We start from the raw sequence: 15,503 nt of genomic DNA on the forward strand, positions 1-15,503 counted from the left end.
GCAATCAATTTATTACAACTCTTCGATGCCGTATCCTGCATACCCGATGCTGTGCGCGTTCTTGAGATAATACTCCATCACAAGCGCAAAGACGCCGAGACAGGTAAAGAGGGCGCCCACGAGCAAGTAAAGCGCCGGTAAGACAACGTTTGATCCCCCAACCCAACTATTGGTAGCGAAGACGATGTGCTTCTCGCCGTTGAACTTATACGTGTTGTAGAGATTATTGATGTCAACCGTTATCGTCGTCCCCTCCTGGATATCGACTTCGATCTTTCCGAGGAGTTTACGGAAGTTGCTAAACGCAGCCGTGCGCATCCACGTCACGAAATGTTCGTCACCGCGAACCGAGTTCCCCGAAATTTGCGCGCCCCCTCGTGTGGCCTGCTCCGTATTCATATTCTCCGGCGCGTAGTCTCCAAACCTGTAATTTACATCCGCACTCCACGCAATGTTGTTATCGTCGATTGCCACAGTCGTGCCATCGAGTTTCACAGTATAAGTGTCGTTAAAGTAGCTCCACGCCTGCACGCCGCATGGCACGATGTCAGCCCCCGTCGCGTTCTTGATGTTCGTCGTGCACAATCCCTGGCTCGCGCTCGCGCCTTCGGAGAGCTGAAAATAATCCAAATCCCGCACATACGCCCGATGATTTTGATAAAAGTTACCCAATTCGTAGTACACGTACACGGGCGCTTTCAATTTCTCCGTCGCCGTCAGCGTCACCGAGCAGGTCGTCCCCGCGCCGTTAATCGATATCTTCGACTGCTCCTCCGCCGCGGTCGGGAAAAACCCATTCGAGCACGCGGTGACGTCATCGTATCGGTACCCGAGCGTCTGCAGATCCTTTACCCCGTGCCACACCGCCCCACCGACCGCCATGAATGGGATCGCCAGCGCGAACGAAATCTTCGCCGTGTGCACCGGTGACAGCGCCGGTCGACGCCCCGAGATCTGCTGTTGCGAGAACGTCGAGTACGCGGGCTTTTTCGACCCCATCTCTCGCGCGCGACGGCGAGACCGCGCGTCGTCGTGTGTTCGACACGCGGTTCGCGATCGCGCGCGCAACGACCGGAAAAAAGGTCCGCGTGTGACTGACCCGATTCGGTCTCAGCGGGAGAATTCAGTCGCTCGGTCGCGCCGCAGCGCGCGGCGCTCGGCGAGCGCGATGAGCGAGCACAAGAAGCTCATGCGCATGACCGCGCGCGCGTTCTACGCCACGTCGTACGCGAAAGAGCGCCTGAACGCGCAAACGAGCGTCGACGCGCGTGCGGGGGCGAACGTCAAGAATGTGAACGTCGACGGCGTTGGGGCGACGCCGAGCGCGACCAAGGCGCCGGTGGTGGATAAGAAGACCAAGCTGGATGACCCGCGCGTCGTCGAGGTGGTCGTGGACGCGCTGACGCGACGGACGTGGGTGCGAGAGGACGATTTAGCGAGCGATCTGAAGCTGAGTTACAAGCAGACGAGAAAGCTGCTGACGTACTTGGAGCGGGAGAAGATTGTGAACCGAGCGCACGTGCGAGAGAAGGATCGATTACGAGCGCAGGCGCTGGCGGAGCGGGGGATCACGGACGCGCCGGAAGTGAAGCGGACGGTGAGCTGGTGCTCGTTGAACTATGGACGCGCGCTCGACGTGACGAGGTACAGGCTGCATATGATGAAGAAGCAGGCTCGGCAGGCGGTGGATAAGGGAAAAGTGTACGAAGTGTACGTGTGCGTCGGTCCGAGGGAGTTCTGTGGGAAAATGTACTCGAGCCTGGACGCGGCGGCGCTCTTGGATCCAACTGAGTTGATTTTTAAGTGCTCCAATTGCGGGTGCGAGGTGAAGCAGGCGGGGAAGGACGGCGCTCCCGAGCCCGAAGGCGTGGCCAGAGAAACAAAAGAGGTTCTGCAAAAACGTTACAATGAGCTTGAGCGACAATTCAAACCGCTCGAGGCCCAGTTGGCCAAGGCCATGAAGACGCCAGCGCCGTTGTACGGAACACTCACGGAGTGGGCAGTGGCTAGAAAGCGGTACGCGCAGAATAAGGGTGGCGGCGGCGGTGGCAGTGGCGCGGGAAAGCGCGGCGGCGCGGCGCTCGACGTGCACTTGGAGGAGACGAAGTTCGTTGTTGAGCTCGGCTCCACAGCGGAGGAGCAGCAAAAACAGGCGGAGCTCGATGCCATCAAAGTGCAACCAGAGTGGGTGACGCGAAACACATTCGAGAAAGAGGACGCGGCGCACGAAAACGCGGGTGAAAAGCAAGGTAACGGTGAGCACGCAACACCCAGCGCTGCGTCAGAGATGCAAGAGCAGTATTTGAAAGCTCTCCTATCGGCGCTGCAAAAGCAACAAGAGCCTAAACTGGAAGAGGCTGCCACGGAAGTCGCTCAGGAGGTCGTTGCTGCCGTGGACGATCTGTTCGATGAGTGGGAAGACGTTGCGTGAACATGTCTCGTAGATTTATAGCTAAGGTGTAATACAACGCCACATTTGAGTAAGCGATTCACTTGTAAAATCTGCGCAGCGCTTTCGAGACGCCGTCTGGCGCGTGCGGCGCGGTCGACGCCGCGCCGGCGGTTTCCCCGGGAGCTGCAACGCCACCGCGTTTCTCCGTGATTCCAGCCTCGCGCAAACGCTTGGCTTCCATCTTCGCCAATTTTTTGTCGTCGATAACGTTGAGCTGTTTTTTTCTGTATCGCTTTGACGTTCTGTTCTTGCCCTTCATCTTTGTCTTGGCCTCATTCTTGTCACGTTGATCCTTTCTCCTCGAGAGCTCGGCATCGATGGCTAGCTGACGACGCTCCGCTTGGACCTCCTTCGGTACCGCTCGGAGCTTGCCTACGGCGTCCGGATCGAGCTGTATGGTCTCCGCCGGGAGTTTATCCAACAAGCGCGCGACTTCGTTCTCTCGTCGCTGTCCCTTCGACTCGAACGGGTTCGCCACAAACGTGTCGAAGTTGGGTTCGCCGGCGCCAGGGACGAGAACGCTCGTGAATCCACGAGAGTGTCCGACGCCAAGAACATCGTCGTAGGGGCAGAAGGCGATCGAGTTAATCTTCTGACCGTGTGAGAACTGATGCTTCATGTATGGTGAGTTTTGCTTTATCTGCAAAGCATCCTTCCAAATCTGCACCGTGCTCCCCCAGCCGACCGCAAGGAGTCCACGCTGAGAAATTTGAATATGACTCGACGGTTGTGCCGAGTAGTACGCGTGCACGGGCATATACGTGCGCAAGTCCCAAACCTTGACCTGACCGTCTTGACCGGACGTAACCATGTACTTACCACTCTTATCGATCGTCACTCCTTTCACCTCTCCGCGATGACACAGCATCTTCACCAATGGCGTTCCCTGGTTCGGGCTCCACAGCGTCACGGTGCCGTTTTTGTGTCCACAGTGCACGACACCGTTGTAATTGTTATGCGTCATGGCGTTGCTCGCGCCCATTTTGGTGCGGTACTGCGCGACGATTTTACCGTACGTTGTATCCTGCCAACGCAAAATACCTTGCGTCCCGACGGAACACAACAAAAAGTGTTGCGGTAGGAATGTGAGCTTATTCACGTGCATGTGATCGTCCAAACAGTGCACCTCCAGCCCGCGCTTGTCGTATATGTATGTGTATCTGTCTTGGGCCGCTGCGTAAAACTGTTCGTTGTGCAAAAACTTCACATCCTTCACCGTCTCCCTTGCGTCTGTCTCGCTAATCAAGTGATGCTTTTGCCACTGCATCATACTCAGCGCACCCTCGCTCGACCCTAACAAAAGTTCTCTTCCGTTCCGCGAGTAGTCGACGTAATACCTCCCCGTCCCCGGCACGTCCAAATCGAACGCCTTCTTCGCCGCGTTCACGTCCACCGCCCGGACGATGTCCCTCTGTTGATACTGATACGTCCGTTCTCCCTCCTCTGCCTCCAGAGTCCCGACTTCGTCGTTCGCAAACCATCGCTCGTGCGCCGCCGCCTTGAGCGCCGCCTCCTCCGCCAAGTTTTGATTCTCCCTCAGCGCCGCCTTTACCTTTTTATCCCCCGCGAGCCGGCTCGACACGCGCTCACCCACCACGTACTTCTTCGCCCGCTCCCGGAGATCTCTCTCGATCGATTTCGCCGTCGCCGTCGCTTCGTTCGCCCGTTTTCGCCGCTTCCCGCCGCCGCCGCCTCCACCCTCGCCGTCGTCCGCGTCCGTCGCGCGCGGGGCGTCCAGCGCGCGCGTTCGCGCGTCCAGCGTCTCGAGCGCGGCATCGAGCGCGTCCGCGCGCGCCATGTCGAGCGCGCGTCCCGCGGTGGCGCTCGAGCGCGCGCGCGTGGGTGACCGAGACGAAAAAAAAACAAGCGCTCGACGCCGCGGTCGACGCGATCGCGGTGCCGCGGACGCCGACGCGCGTCGCTCGACCGCGCGCGCGATGTCGAACGGCGAACAGAACCCGGAGGCGGTGATGCATCAGGTCAAGGCGGAGCTCGCGAACGCGTACGCGCAGGAGTTCTTCACCACGGTGCGAGATAAATGCTTCGCCAAGTGCGTGACGAAACCGAGCGGGAGCATGTCGAGCGGAGAGAGCGCGTGTTTGGAGAAGTGCGTCGATCGGTACGTCGAGGCGACGAAGATGATCTCGCACGTGGTGCTGCAGGCGTACCAGAGGGGGGGGCAGTGAGATTGGGGGGATTCGCGGGCGTCGCGCGGCGGATGAGGGGCGTTTGTAGTGAAAGAATCAATCGTATTGCATAAAATGGACGCGATGTTGCGCGTCATGACGTAATAAGCGTGCTAAACGTATGGTAATATACTAATATGTCACCTTTTGAGCGATGCGGTGGCGGCGGCGGCGGCGGCGGCGGCGGCGGCGGCGGCGGCGGCGGCGGCGGCGCCGTTACGAACGGAACCCGAACGCGAACCACCACCCCCAGAGTCGCTCCAATCCTCCCAAAACCAAGCGCTTCCGCCTCTTACGGTGAGATCGGACGGCTCAATAGGCGTCTTTTCGGTCGCGGAGAGATTGTAAGAGCTGAGACCTCTGGACATCATGGCGCGAACCATCCCTGAGTGGGCGTCGCCTTGCACCATCTCGCGGTTGTCGTCCACCGCGCTGAGTTCTTGCGTGTCCAGATTTGCGCCTCCTTCTTCGATCCCCGCCACCTTTCGCGCCTTTGCGAACTTCTCGATCGCGTTGAACACGTGTTTGTGACGCTCGTGTAGAGTGTCTAGCTGCTCGAGAATCTCCAGGTCAATCCACAAATCGGAGGCGTCCATGCCGGTGAGGTGCCGAGCGAGAACGAGCTGAGCCGAAGATTCCAAGGCGCCAGCTACGCGCGCAGACTCTTCGAGCGTTATCGCTGAGCACCACTCGGCGTGGCGCACGCCATCACTCGAATTACGAGCGTCCTGTCCCTCTCCGGATCGGCTCTTGGACTTTCTGACGCAATCGATGATGTCTCGAATCTCTTGCGGAGACGCCACGATGGACAACATGTCTGTGACGTGCTTTTGATACGCGACACGCTGGTTTTCGGCGACGATCGTGTCGATGATGGCGAGCGGCTGTGCCGTACCGACCACGTCACCACGCTCGACATTCAAGTCCAACTGCCAATGGTTGCCTTCGTGCCGGGAAATGTCTTCCTCCTCTTGGTTTCCTTTGCCACTGCGCGATAATGCATCATGCGCCGCGCCGTTGTACGATCGTACAGCGTCGCTGAAGTTGTGCGGGATCGCCAAGCGTCGCGCCGGACGAGACTTCATAGGGCTTGAGATGATACTATTACTCGAGAACGAAGTACCCAGCCACTCGTTTGCGGCTCTGAGGATGCTCCCGCAGCTCGGACGCCTCGTCTGATCCATGATGAGGCACGCCTGGATCAACTTCTTAAAATGCTTCGGGACGCTTTCCGGGAATTTAGGCGTGGCTCCCGAGTGCAGTTCGCGCCACTGCTGCTCAACGGCGAGTCCATTGGGGAAACCTTTGATCAACACCAAAAGAATGACACCTAGTGACCACACGTCACACTTCTTTGTGTACTTTTGACGTCTGAGACACTCAGGAGCGCTGAAAAATTTCGTCCCCACATGACCCTTCAGCGTCTCGTGTGCCATGCAGAACGTCGCGCTGCCGAAATCTATTAACTTGATAATGGGGATGCTTCCCGGCTGTTTCGACCAAGGCTTGACCAGCATGATATTATCGGGTTTCAAGTCTCTGTGCGCCACTCCCAGCGAGTGCATGAAGGACACGGCTCCGAGCAACTCGTTGGCGATGACGCACCAATCGCCCTCGTCGAAAAGGCCACGTTGTTCGATTCCCTCTAAAAGTGTGCCCCCCGTGTACAAGTCAGTGACAATGTGAGTGACTTCGCTCTTCAGCGCGTGGCTGTCTTCGTACACCATGAGTTTCTCCGGAAAGCTTGGATGATGTCCACACAAGACCTGCAATACGTCACACTCGTCCTGAATGAGCGCTGCGTCGACGCGGGAGCGTAGAATAGATTTGATCGCGACGGTTTCGCCCGTTTTACGACTCTTCCCTTTCCTTACCGATCCATAGACACCGCGGCCGATGAGATCTTCCACGTCGAAATCATCGTAAAGTTTCTTTGCAGAGAAGTCTCCAAAATTCCTGCCGGCATGTACCGTGACATCAATATCGTCCGAAAACTCTGATTCAGCGCTCTCGATCTCCAAAGTCTGCTCACGAGTCAAGGGTACGCGCTTTTTCATCCACTTGGTCACGATCTCGACGTCTTCGAGAGACTGTTGCGCCTCAGCCATCAAAGCCTCCAATGTATTGTACGAAGGAATGTCAACCACGATGCACGTAATATCGTCGTGCTTTCCGCGAGTTCTCATCACCTTATCGACTATTCCTCGCGCGCATGTGTCTGGGCCCATGAACTGAAAACATTCCTGCGCGATTTCACTGTCCTTCAGCGCGGAAAATACCCCGTCAGATGCTACCAGCAGACGGCAGCCCACCACGGGGACGCGGACGCGCGTAAACTCTGGCTCGCAAATGATTCCAGGTGAGTCAAAATCACCGAAAGCGCGTGATATCGCGTATCCACCAGGGTACACACGAAGCGGGCCAAGTTCCTGTCCGTCATCTCCCCGCAATCGCGCGAGCCTACACTCTGAACTTATCAAACGTCTCGCCTCGAACGGATCGTCCGGGTTGTGTTCCCTTGACAGCCGGACGTGTAACGATCGATCGTCTGCGCTGATAGAATCGAACTCCGCTGGATGTGGGAGCATCAGCGCCCCAGAATCACCCACGTTCGCGCACACTAGATCAAGAGCAAACTTCCGTCCATCGCCCGGAGGTGACGGCACGCACTGCACCGCCACCACGTTAACCGTCGACCCCCCCTCCGGCGTGTTCCCATTACAAAAAAAACACCCAACGTTATTACTCGTTCCGTACTCACTCTCCATGCGTTGCAACACCCGCTGAAACGCGCTCTCTATGCCATCGTCCCCGCTACCCGCGCCCGCGCCTCTCGCCGCGAGCACGCGCGCCTCGTGCTCGACGTTCCGCGTCCAATGCTTCTCCAAGTACTCCATCGCCGTCGCGTCCTTGTGCCCGTCGAACACGCAATACATCGCAAGGAGCGAGCCGATTCGTCCGTTCGGCGATTTCGCGTGCCAATCGCTCGCGTAGAGCGACGGGAGGATGCAGATTCCATCCTGTGACTTCTTGTGTTCGCACGCGATGTCGTACGGTGCGAACGGTCTCGCGCGCGCGGGCGCGCCGGCCACCGCGGCGTTCACGGGCGCCATTATTTCTCGCGGGGTCGTCCCGCGCCCACCGCGCGCGCGGCGTGCGCTCGCGCCGAGCGTCGCGCGAGCGACCTTTCGACTGTCGACCGAACCGATGGCGATATACCCAATTTGTAAAATCTCGGACACATGCGTCGTACTGTGTACATTCTGTTACAGTCTATCGAGATTCAGGGTGCGTCCCTGAAGTGCCATGTCAGCCCGCGCCGTGTCAGCGAGCCGCCGCGTCGGCGGTCCAGAGCGGTAATCCGGTGGGCGAGCGCTCTCGTAAGTGCTCGACGCAGGCGCGATCGAGAAGAGCGAACGCGTGACCGCATGGAAAGGTTTGACGGAGGCACACGGAGGCGCGACCGCGGGCGAAGACGTCGACGTCGCCGGAGGGAGAGTCGTCCGCGACGACGACGCCTCGAGAGAGGACAAACTCGGATGGGAGCGCGATGTCTTCGGCGTCGACGTCGGTGGCGATATTTGTGATGGCGCATCTATCGGCGATGACGCGCTCCGTGGCGAGCTGACGTACGAATCTTGCGTTTGATTCGTCGGCTCGCGTCGGCGAAGACGACGATAAGTTTTGCATCGGAAGCGTTCGACCGAACGGGTCTCTCACTGTCGTCTGAGCTCCTCCGTCGCCGCGCGCTGACACTTGCTGTTGACGCCAAAACACGCCGGGTCGAGTCGAGGCGAAAAGCTTACCCGAATTCTCCCAGGATGGCGGCGTACAGAGAGTCACGAAGACGTCTGCTTCGCGAAACGCGTCTCGGAGCGCCTCGCGATACCAATTGGGGGTCTCCTCAGCGCTCGAGGAGGTGCTGCGAGCGTGCGGCGTGGTACCAAGTCCTCCGAGAGACCAACAATCTGCTGCCGCGAAATCTTCAACGTCCGATAACACCTGCTCAGCGAGATCGTCATCTAACGCGAGCTGCGTTGTCCCGAGCGCTGCCCATCGAGAGCGCGTTGGAAACGGAAAGTGCGACCGCGGTGAATTCTGCGGAGTAAAGTCGCCGGGTAACACATTCGACACTAACTCGCTGACCAAACTATTGAGCGATTCGCACCTCATCTCGTCATCTGCGCCCTCGCGCTTTCCACTCCCTCTCGGCGCCGAAAAGAGCACCACTGGAGCGCCGCACACCGCCACCCTTCTCGCCGCTCGCATCGCCGCCTTCGTCTCACCATCCTCGCCCAGACACGCTTCTCGCGTCGCCACAATCGCTAACCCTATCCGAGCGCCCAGTTTGGCCAACAAACCTTCCGTGGGATCTGCCGCGCACGTCGCCGCGTCCTCGCCGCTCGCAACCAGCGCGTACGCATCCGGCCCCCGGCGCTCTACCCGAACAGTCTCGCGCGATTCCGTCGAGCTTTCGGTGATAACAATGATAACGCGAGCGTCAGCCGAAGTCTTCACCGCTCGTGCGCAAGAGTGAGCGAGGGACTCGTCGTCGGATAAAACGAGAAAAGATGACGACGTAGACGCTCGAGCGACGTTTCGTATCGCCCGAACGGCGCCGCGACGGCATGGAGCGCGCGCCGGTGTCGAAGGCGTCAACGCACGCGGCGTAGAAGGTGAGACGGCGATCCACATCGCGCACGCGAGTGTGGGGTGAAACAAAAACAAAGAGATTACAAGAGACGGTACTACGGGTACAAGAGTGGTCAGCCGTTGACGTATAATTTTTGTCGTCGAGCGACGATGACGCGACAGATAGGACAGCGACGCATTCGACGGGCACACTTGCGACACATACACGCGTGACCGCATGGGATGAGCACGCACTGAACCTGGGTGGTCATGCACACCACGCACTCCGTGTCCGGGACGCCGCTTCGCATACGCGGCTTCGTCTCGGCAGAAAGCTCGGCGGTGGCTTCGTCTTCCTCGTTCAAGGATGAAGAGGGCGGAATCGCGCCCATCTCTTCGTCCCCTGCGGGTTCATCAGCCTCGTAGCTTTCGGTATCGTCGCATTCGGTGTCGGCGTCTTCGGTGTCTTCCTCGTCGCGCGCTCCGTTTGAGTCGCTCTCTGAGGTGCTCAAATCGCTCGCCTCTTCCCACTCGTCCATTACTGTGTTATCTTCGCGCTGACGAAGTAACGGCTCTTGCATCATCAAACGTTGCGCCCGGATCATGTTCACTTGCTCGACGTGGCGACACAGAATGGCACGAATGCAGCATCCGAGAAGGACGCCAGCGAGCATGACGGCGTATTGCCACGTCTCTCCGTACATACCCGTCGCATCATCGACCTCAGAACAATCGTCACTCGTCCAGCCGACGTGGCACTCGCAGTGGCCGTCTATGAGACAATCACCGTGTCCGTTACAGTACCCCAAGTGCGAGCACCCGTCGCTCAGAGGGACAGGATTCGCGTCCTTCCGCACGCACGCGTTGCAACACTCGAGTGGCGTGGAAGGAACGAGCATGGGCGAACCGAGGGCGCCCATAGCGCTTATGACGGACGTGAAACCGGAAATTGCCGCCCCATTTTTCTCTACTGCCGTGGGGACGTTTGATTGCCCGCACGACACGTCGTATCCGCTCTCTGTCGCGCACTCGCACTGCTCCGTGCCGAGCGCGTTTCCACTCGGAAGCACAAACTTCACCTTGCAGCAAATACCTTGGTCCTTCGGATAGTAAAACGGTTTCCCTCCGTTCCCCGTCGCTCTATTCGATCGCTTGAAACCTTGTAAAAACGTCCCCCCCGGACACACCATGTCGCCGCCGCTTCGCGTCGCACGCTCCTTGGTCGGCGCGCAGTCCACGCTCAGCGCCCTCAAATCCCCGATCGTCGCGCTCGCGTCGCGCTCGTCCGTCACCTTCGGGAACAACTCTCTCACAGTCATCCCTCGATCGATTCCGCTCCCAAAACACGGCACGCAGCATATCGCGCGCGACAGCGGCACTAGGCCACCGTCGTCCGCCCGTCCCGCGTACTCGCCGCTCGCCTCGAACCCGGCGACGATCGCCCCCTCTCGCGCGCACTCCAACCCGCTCTCGCTCGTCGAGAACGCGCAGTCGCAGAGTTCGAGCTGATCGAACACCGGGGCGTCGTCGAGCGACGTGAACGCGCGCGCGCGAGCGGACCCGGACGAAACATGCGTCGCGTTCGACGTCGGTGCCCTCGAGCTCGGAAACACCTCGAACGACGTCGACGGACGCGGCGCGCGCGCGGCGAGCGCGGTGGAGACGCACGCGAGAAGGATGTGTGCGCGTAGAACGCCCCGACGCGGCATCGGGCGCGATGCGACGACGCCGCGCGCCCGCGAATGGAGCATCGACGCGGCGGTTGGGCGCGTCGGACGCGACGCGAGCGAAACGAGCCGGCGACGGCGATGACGACGACGACGACGCGACGGACGCGGCGCGACGCGAGGTCGATGAAAACAAGCCGGTTTGAATGTGTACGCTAGGTATTACACGCCGCGCTCGCGGCGGCTCTCAAATTTCGCGCGCTCCGCGTCGTTCTCCGAACCTCCGAGTCGCTCACGGCGCGGCGTCGTACGGCGCCCCGCCCCCGAACGTGAACGGCGTCCACCGCCCCTGCACGCTCGGTGCCTTTGTAAAGTGTCTCGATTTCATCGGTCTCGACCCGGGCTTGCCCTTTTCGTTCGCCAACGCCTCGCAGTGTCGCTCGCACTCGAGCGCGCTCAAGTTTTTCAACCCCACCGTCTTCGAGTTCCCGTTCGCGTACGTCGCCCGCACGTGCGGATCTCTCCCGCGCTTCACGAACGTCGCGAACGCCGTCTCGGCGTCCTCCGACGACGCGCTCGTCGACGCCTTGATCGTAGACGAGCGTCGAAGAAACTCCTCGAACAGGCCGCTTCGCGCGAACTCCTTCGCCCCCTTCGACGACCCCGTGACGTCGCAGTAGTACAGCGCGAGCGCGCGGATCTGCGGGACGCCTCGGATGGACATTCGTCCGCGCGCTCGGCGCGCGAACGGGCGCGCGACGGTCGAGCGCGGGCGCGCGCGCGCGATAAAGTGCCGGGCTCGACCTAGGGCGCGCCCGCGCGCTCGACACTCGCGGACGCCCGCGACGCGCGTGGACGTCCACGCGCGCGCGATGGCGACGGCGAGGACGGCGACGACGCGCGCTTGGACGGCGACGCGGGCGCGCGGCGCGCGGCGCGGCGACGCGCGAGGACGCGCGGCCGCTCGGTCGACGTCGACGATCCCGTCCGACGCGCCGAGCGACGCCTTGGAGGCGCTCCGAGGCGTCGAGCTCCGCCGAGCGAGCGATGGCACCGCGGTGACGATCCCGGAGCTCGTGACGGGGGGCGGGGCGAAGGACACGACGGTGGTGACGTGGTTGCGAAGCTTTGGATGATTTTTCGCCTCCGAGCGCGCGGTGGAGCTCGCTCGGGAGGCGATACCGAAGTTGAAGGAGATGGATGCGCGCTTGGTGGTTGTGTCGATCGGGACTTTAGAGCGAGCGAAGGATTTCGCGCGTGAGAACGCGTTTCCGATCGAGTACCTGTACGCGGATGAGCAGAGCGAGACGTACGACGCGTTAAAGTTGAATAAAGGCGTGGACGCGACGTTCATGCGGAAGTCGACGCCGGAGAGCATTCTCGCGCGGTGGAAGGATAACGGGGCGAAGGATTTGCTCGGGGTCTTGAAACGATGGAAGCCCTGGTTGCCGCCGAGGCCCGATCAGGGATATCAGCAAGGCGGTTCGTTCGTGTTTCGCGGATCGAAGACGGTGTACGTCTCTTACGACGAATCCACTGGTGCGCACGCGCCCTTGGAGGATATTTTACGCGCTGCGCGCGGCGATTAGTCAACTCATTTAGACGCGCTTCGCGTCGTCGAGCGCGAGGCTCGTCGCGGCTCGATTGGTCTCGCACGTGACGTCTCGTCGATAAACCAGTCTCACTTGACTTCGACCGGACCGACTCGCCAGACCGCTCGCGCCATTCGTCTCGCCTCGCTCGCCGACGCCACTGTATTTTAACATTCATCGCCGGAGTCGTCTCACTCTCGATGCCGTCTCTCGTTTACTTTACACGCTAAAAACGTTTCGCTCGAGCGCTCGAACGCTCTTCCCAAACCTACTCTATTCCTTCGACGCCTTCATCGCCGCCACGCGCTTCATGTACCTGCGATCGAGTCGACGCGCCCGTCGAGGACGCACATCAACATCAGTCTTTCGTCCACCTCCTCGAGATACCTCGCGCGTGGCGCGGCGCGGCGAGCTCCCCGCGATCGGTCGAAAAACTCGATCGTTCGCAGCCGTCCGCGCTCCCGCGTCTCCCTCGCGCACCCGCGTCGCTCTCGTTCGTCCGAATCGCGCGATCGATCGCACGCACTCTTTGTACTGGCACTTTTCGTACACGTGTCGCTCGTGCTCGCACTTCCACGGCAGGAAGAAGGATTTCCTTCGGCACTCGTTGAGCGGGATGAGGAGGTGCGCGCAAAAGTCTCTGTACCCGATGTCGAGCTTGGCCTCGCGCATCTCCTCTCGGGTGGCGATCATCTCGCTCGCGGTGCCCATCGTGTGCGCGTCGTCGATGCGTGGGAGACGACGGGTGAACGAACGGGGCGAGCCGCGCGGTGAGGCGCGGACGCGCGAAGGCGAAGAGGCGGAGGTCGACGGATGGATTGGTGTTCAGATGTCATATTACACGGCGGCGGCGGTGGCGGTGGTGACCGGTTGGCGGCGTCGAACACGACACGGGAGACCCTTTTCCGTGTGAATCGTCGCGCCCATGGTCATGCCGATATCCTTGGGATCGGTTGTGAGCTCGAAGTCGTATCGGCGGAGAACCATGGCCATGGCGATGGTGGCCTCCAGCATGGCGAACTGATCGCCGATGCACTTGCGCGCGCCGGCGCCGAAGGGAATGAATGCGAAGTCGGAGGCGACTTCGTTGGGGTAGAGACCGGTGAAGAGTTCGGGGTTGTAACCGGCCCAGTCCTTGACGCCCGGGTTCGCGAAAGGTCGTTTGAAGCGAAATGGGTCAAACTCTTCAGGGTTTTCCCAGCACTCGGGCGATCGGTGCAAGTTCCAGACGCTGATAAAGATGTCCATGCCCTTAATAAGCGTCACCTCGGCGTCGCCTGCACCTTTCGGAAGGGTCACGTCCTCGAGGCAGCGACGGATAAGAATCGGAGGCTCCGGGTACAGACGAAGCGCCTCGGCGATGCACAAGCGAACTGATTCGAGCTTTTGAATGTCATCGTACGTGGGCGTTCGATCGTCGTCACCCATCACCTCATCAATGTCGGCCTGAATACGCTTCATGAGCTCCGGGTTTTGCATGAGGCAGAACAAGCCCCACGTGAGCACAGCGGCGGTGGTCTCGTGACCTGCGATGAGCATGGTCATCAAATCATCGCGAAGCTGCGAGTCCGTGACGTCTGCGCCGCGAATATCGACCAAGAAGCGCAACAAGGACGGGTCCTTGACCTTGCTGTAATCTCTGTTCTGGAGCTCCTCTAAATCCTCCGTGCCCTCGAATTTCTGGGCCTTTTGGATCAAGCCGTTCAGTGTCTCGTTAATAATCTTCATGTTCTGCTTGAACTCGCGCTGGCGAGGGACGATGTCCGTCGCGAACGGAATGTTCCAATATGGGAAATAGAACGTACTTCGATGCGCCGCTTCCTGAAGGCAGTTATACACGGCGCTGATGATTGGAGACTCCTTCGTCACTGAACCAAAGTCGTAGTTGAACACAGCCAAGCCGATGATGTCCAGACTCACCGAGCAGAACCGCTCCTCCATGTCTACGACTTCTCCATCCTCCGCCGATTTGTCGAGGTTGCGAACCAATTCGTTCGAGCAGTGCCCGAACAAGCCGACCATGTGGTCAAGCCACGCCTTGTGAAAGCCAGGAACAAGCTGTCTCCTGCGGTTCTTCCACACCGCGTACGGCGCCGGAATCAACCCTTGGCCCATGATGGGTTCCAAGATCTCCGCGAGCACGCCTTTATCGAACGAGAACGGCTTCTCCTTCAACACCTCTCGAACGATCACCGGGTCGCTCAGCACCATGAAAACCTTGGGCCCGAACGCGAGCTTAAAAACCCCGCCGTACCGTCGAAAGTACGGATACAGCGCCAAGAAAATCGGTCCACCGACCAAATCATCGATCACGCCTTCGCACACAGGGGCGTTGTCCTTGCTCTCCTTCCCGCCGTACGTCTGTAAGATTTGCGTCACCCAGAGCGAGACGATATCCTGAAACTTCAACTGCTCGGGCTTAAAGTTCTCATCCGGAAGCGCCTCCTCGGGCGCGCTCGAGGGCTCCTTCACCGCGCGCGCGATCACATCGACGCGCGCTCTCCCGCGCGCCCGCACCCGTCGCGCGTCGACGCCGCGAGAGGCGTGGACGCGCGCGCGCGCGACCATTCTCCCCGATCCCTCAACGCCGCCGCCGCGTCGCCCCACGCCTCCGTCGAGCGCGCCGCGCCGTCCCATCGCGCGCGTCACCGTCACCCCACCCGTTGTCGCGCGCATGACGGTCGAGCGCGCGCGACGTCACGCCGAGAACGCGGCGCGTTGTGTCGCTCGCGCGCGTGCTCGAGCGGCACTTTCCGACGGCGCTCGACGCCTCGCGCGATCGCGCGCCCCGTCTCGCCCGCGCGCGCCGCGCTCAAGGCGTTCGTCCGCGCGCGTCGCCGCGCGCGCGATCGCGTCGGCGCGCGCGTCGCGGTGTCGTCGCGATCGCGGTCGCGACGACGGTTGCGCGTCGTCGCGCTCGAGTGACGCGCCGAGGCGCGCGCGCATGCCTCGGATGCGCCCGCGCGGACGACGG

At 60.5% G+C, this 15,503-nt stretch overlaps 10 protein-coding genes across 10 annotated transcripts; 2 read left to right on the forward strand and 8 right to left on the reverse strand.

Moving 5' to 3' along the window:
* Nucleotides 1-12: 12 nt before the first annotated feature.
* Nucleotides 13-999, reverse strand: OT_ostta01g05450 (Protein of unknown function DUF284, transmembrane eukaryotic; the record flags this gene model as incomplete). The annotated part of the gene is made up of 1 exon (XM_003074551.1): nucleotides 13-999. The coding sequence occupies one exon, from the start codon at nucleotides 997-999 to the stop codon at nucleotides 13-15; it is 987 nt and encodes a 328-aa protein (XP_003074598.1).
* Nucleotides 1,000-1,168: 169 nt separating this feature from the next.
* On the forward strand, nucleotides 1,169-2,431 carry OT_ostta01g05460 (Transcription factor TFIIE, alpha subunit; the record flags this gene model as incomplete). Its single annotated transcript, XM_003074552.1, has 1 exon — nucleotides 1,169-2,431. One exon carries the CDS (start codon nucleotides 1,169-1,171, stop codon nucleotides 2,429-2,431), a length of 1,263 nt encoding a protein of 420 aa, XP_003074599.1.
* A 58-nt stretch (nucleotides 2,432-2,489) lies between these two features.
* OT_ostta01g05470 (WD40/YVTN repeat-like-containing domain) lies at nucleotides 2,490-4,250 on the reverse strand (the record flags this gene model as incomplete). Its single annotated transcript, XM_003074553.2, has 1 exon — nucleotides 2,490-4,250. The coding sequence occupies one exon, from the start codon at nucleotides 4,248-4,250 to the stop codon at nucleotides 2,490-2,492; it is 1,761 nt and encodes a 586-aa protein (XP_003074600.2).
* A 139-nt stretch (nucleotides 4,251-4,389) lies between these two features.
* OT_ostta01g05480 (Tim10/DDP family zinc finger) lies at nucleotides 4,390-4,638 on the forward strand (the record flags this gene model as incomplete). Its single annotated transcript, XM_022985466.1, has 1 exon — nucleotides 4,390-4,638. One exon carries the CDS (start codon nucleotides 4,390-4,392, stop codon nucleotides 4,636-4,638), a length of 249 nt encoding a protein of 82 aa, XP_022838339.1.
* Nucleotides 4,639-4,778: 140 nt separating this feature from the next.
* Nucleotides 4,779-7,751, reverse strand: OT_ostta01g05490 (Serine/threonine-protein kinase, active site; the record flags this gene model as incomplete). The annotated part of the gene is made up of 1 exon (XM_003074554.2): nucleotides 4,779-7,751. The coding sequence occupies one exon, from the start codon at nucleotides 7,749-7,751 to the stop codon at nucleotides 4,779-4,781; it is 2,973 nt and encodes a 990-aa protein (XP_003074601.2).
* A 211-nt stretch (nucleotides 7,752-7,962) lies between these two features.
* On the reverse strand, nucleotides 7,963-9,333 carry OT_ostta01g05500 (unnamed product; the record flags this gene model as incomplete). Its single annotated transcript, XM_003074555.1, has 1 exon — nucleotides 7,963-9,333. One exon carries the CDS (start codon nucleotides 9,331-9,333, stop codon nucleotides 7,963-7,965), a length of 1,371 nt encoding a protein of 456 aa, XP_003074602.1.
* Nucleotides 9,334-9,404: 71 nt separating this feature from the next.
* OT_ostta01g05510 (EGF-like, conserved site) lies at nucleotides 9,405-10,979 on the reverse strand (the record flags this gene model as incomplete). The annotated part of the gene is made up of 1 exon (XM_003074556.1): nucleotides 9,405-10,979. One exon carries the CDS (start codon nucleotides 10,977-10,979, stop codon nucleotides 9,405-9,407), a length of 1,575 nt encoding a protein of 524 aa, XP_003074603.1.
* A 250-nt stretch (nucleotides 10,980-11,229) lies between these two features.
* On the reverse strand, nucleotides 11,230-11,661 carry OT_ostta01g05520 (Thioredoxin-like fold; the record flags this gene model as incomplete). The annotated part of the gene is made up of 1 exon (XM_022985467.1): nucleotides 11,230-11,661. The coding sequence occupies one exon, from the start codon at nucleotides 11,659-11,661 to the stop codon at nucleotides 11,230-11,232; it is 432 nt and encodes a 143-aa protein (XP_022838340.1).
* Nucleotides 11,662-12,802: 1,141 nt separating this feature from the next.
* OT_ostta01g05540 (NADH:ubiquinone oxidoreductase, B18 subunit) lies at nucleotides 12,803-13,240 on the reverse strand (the record flags this gene model as incomplete). Its single annotated transcript, XM_022985468.1, has 2 exons — nucleotides 12,803-12,845; nucleotides 13,056-13,240. 2 exons carry the CDS (start codon nucleotides 13,238-13,240, stop codon nucleotides 12,803-12,805), a joined length of 228 nt encoding a protein of 75 aa, XP_022838341.1.
* A 126-nt stretch (nucleotides 13,241-13,366) lies between these two features.
* Nucleotides 13,367-15,097, reverse strand: OT_ostta01g05550 (Cytochrome P450, conserved site; the record flags this gene model as incomplete). Its single annotated transcript, XM_003074561.1, has 1 exon — nucleotides 13,367-15,097. The coding sequence occupies one exon, from the start codon at nucleotides 15,095-15,097 to the stop codon at nucleotides 13,367-13,369; it is 1,731 nt and encodes a 576-aa protein (XP_003074608.1).
* Between the last annotated feature and the right edge of the window lie 406 nt (nucleotides 15,098-15,503).

Source organism: Ostreococcus tauri, assembly GCF_000214015.3.
Source record: "Ostreococcus tauri WGS project CAID00000000 data, contig chromosome 01, whole genome shotgun sequence".
Taxonomy (NCBI): domain Eukaryota; kingdom Viridiplantae; phylum Chlorophyta; class Mamiellophyceae; order Mamiellales; family Bathycoccaceae; genus Ostreococcus; species Ostreococcus tauri.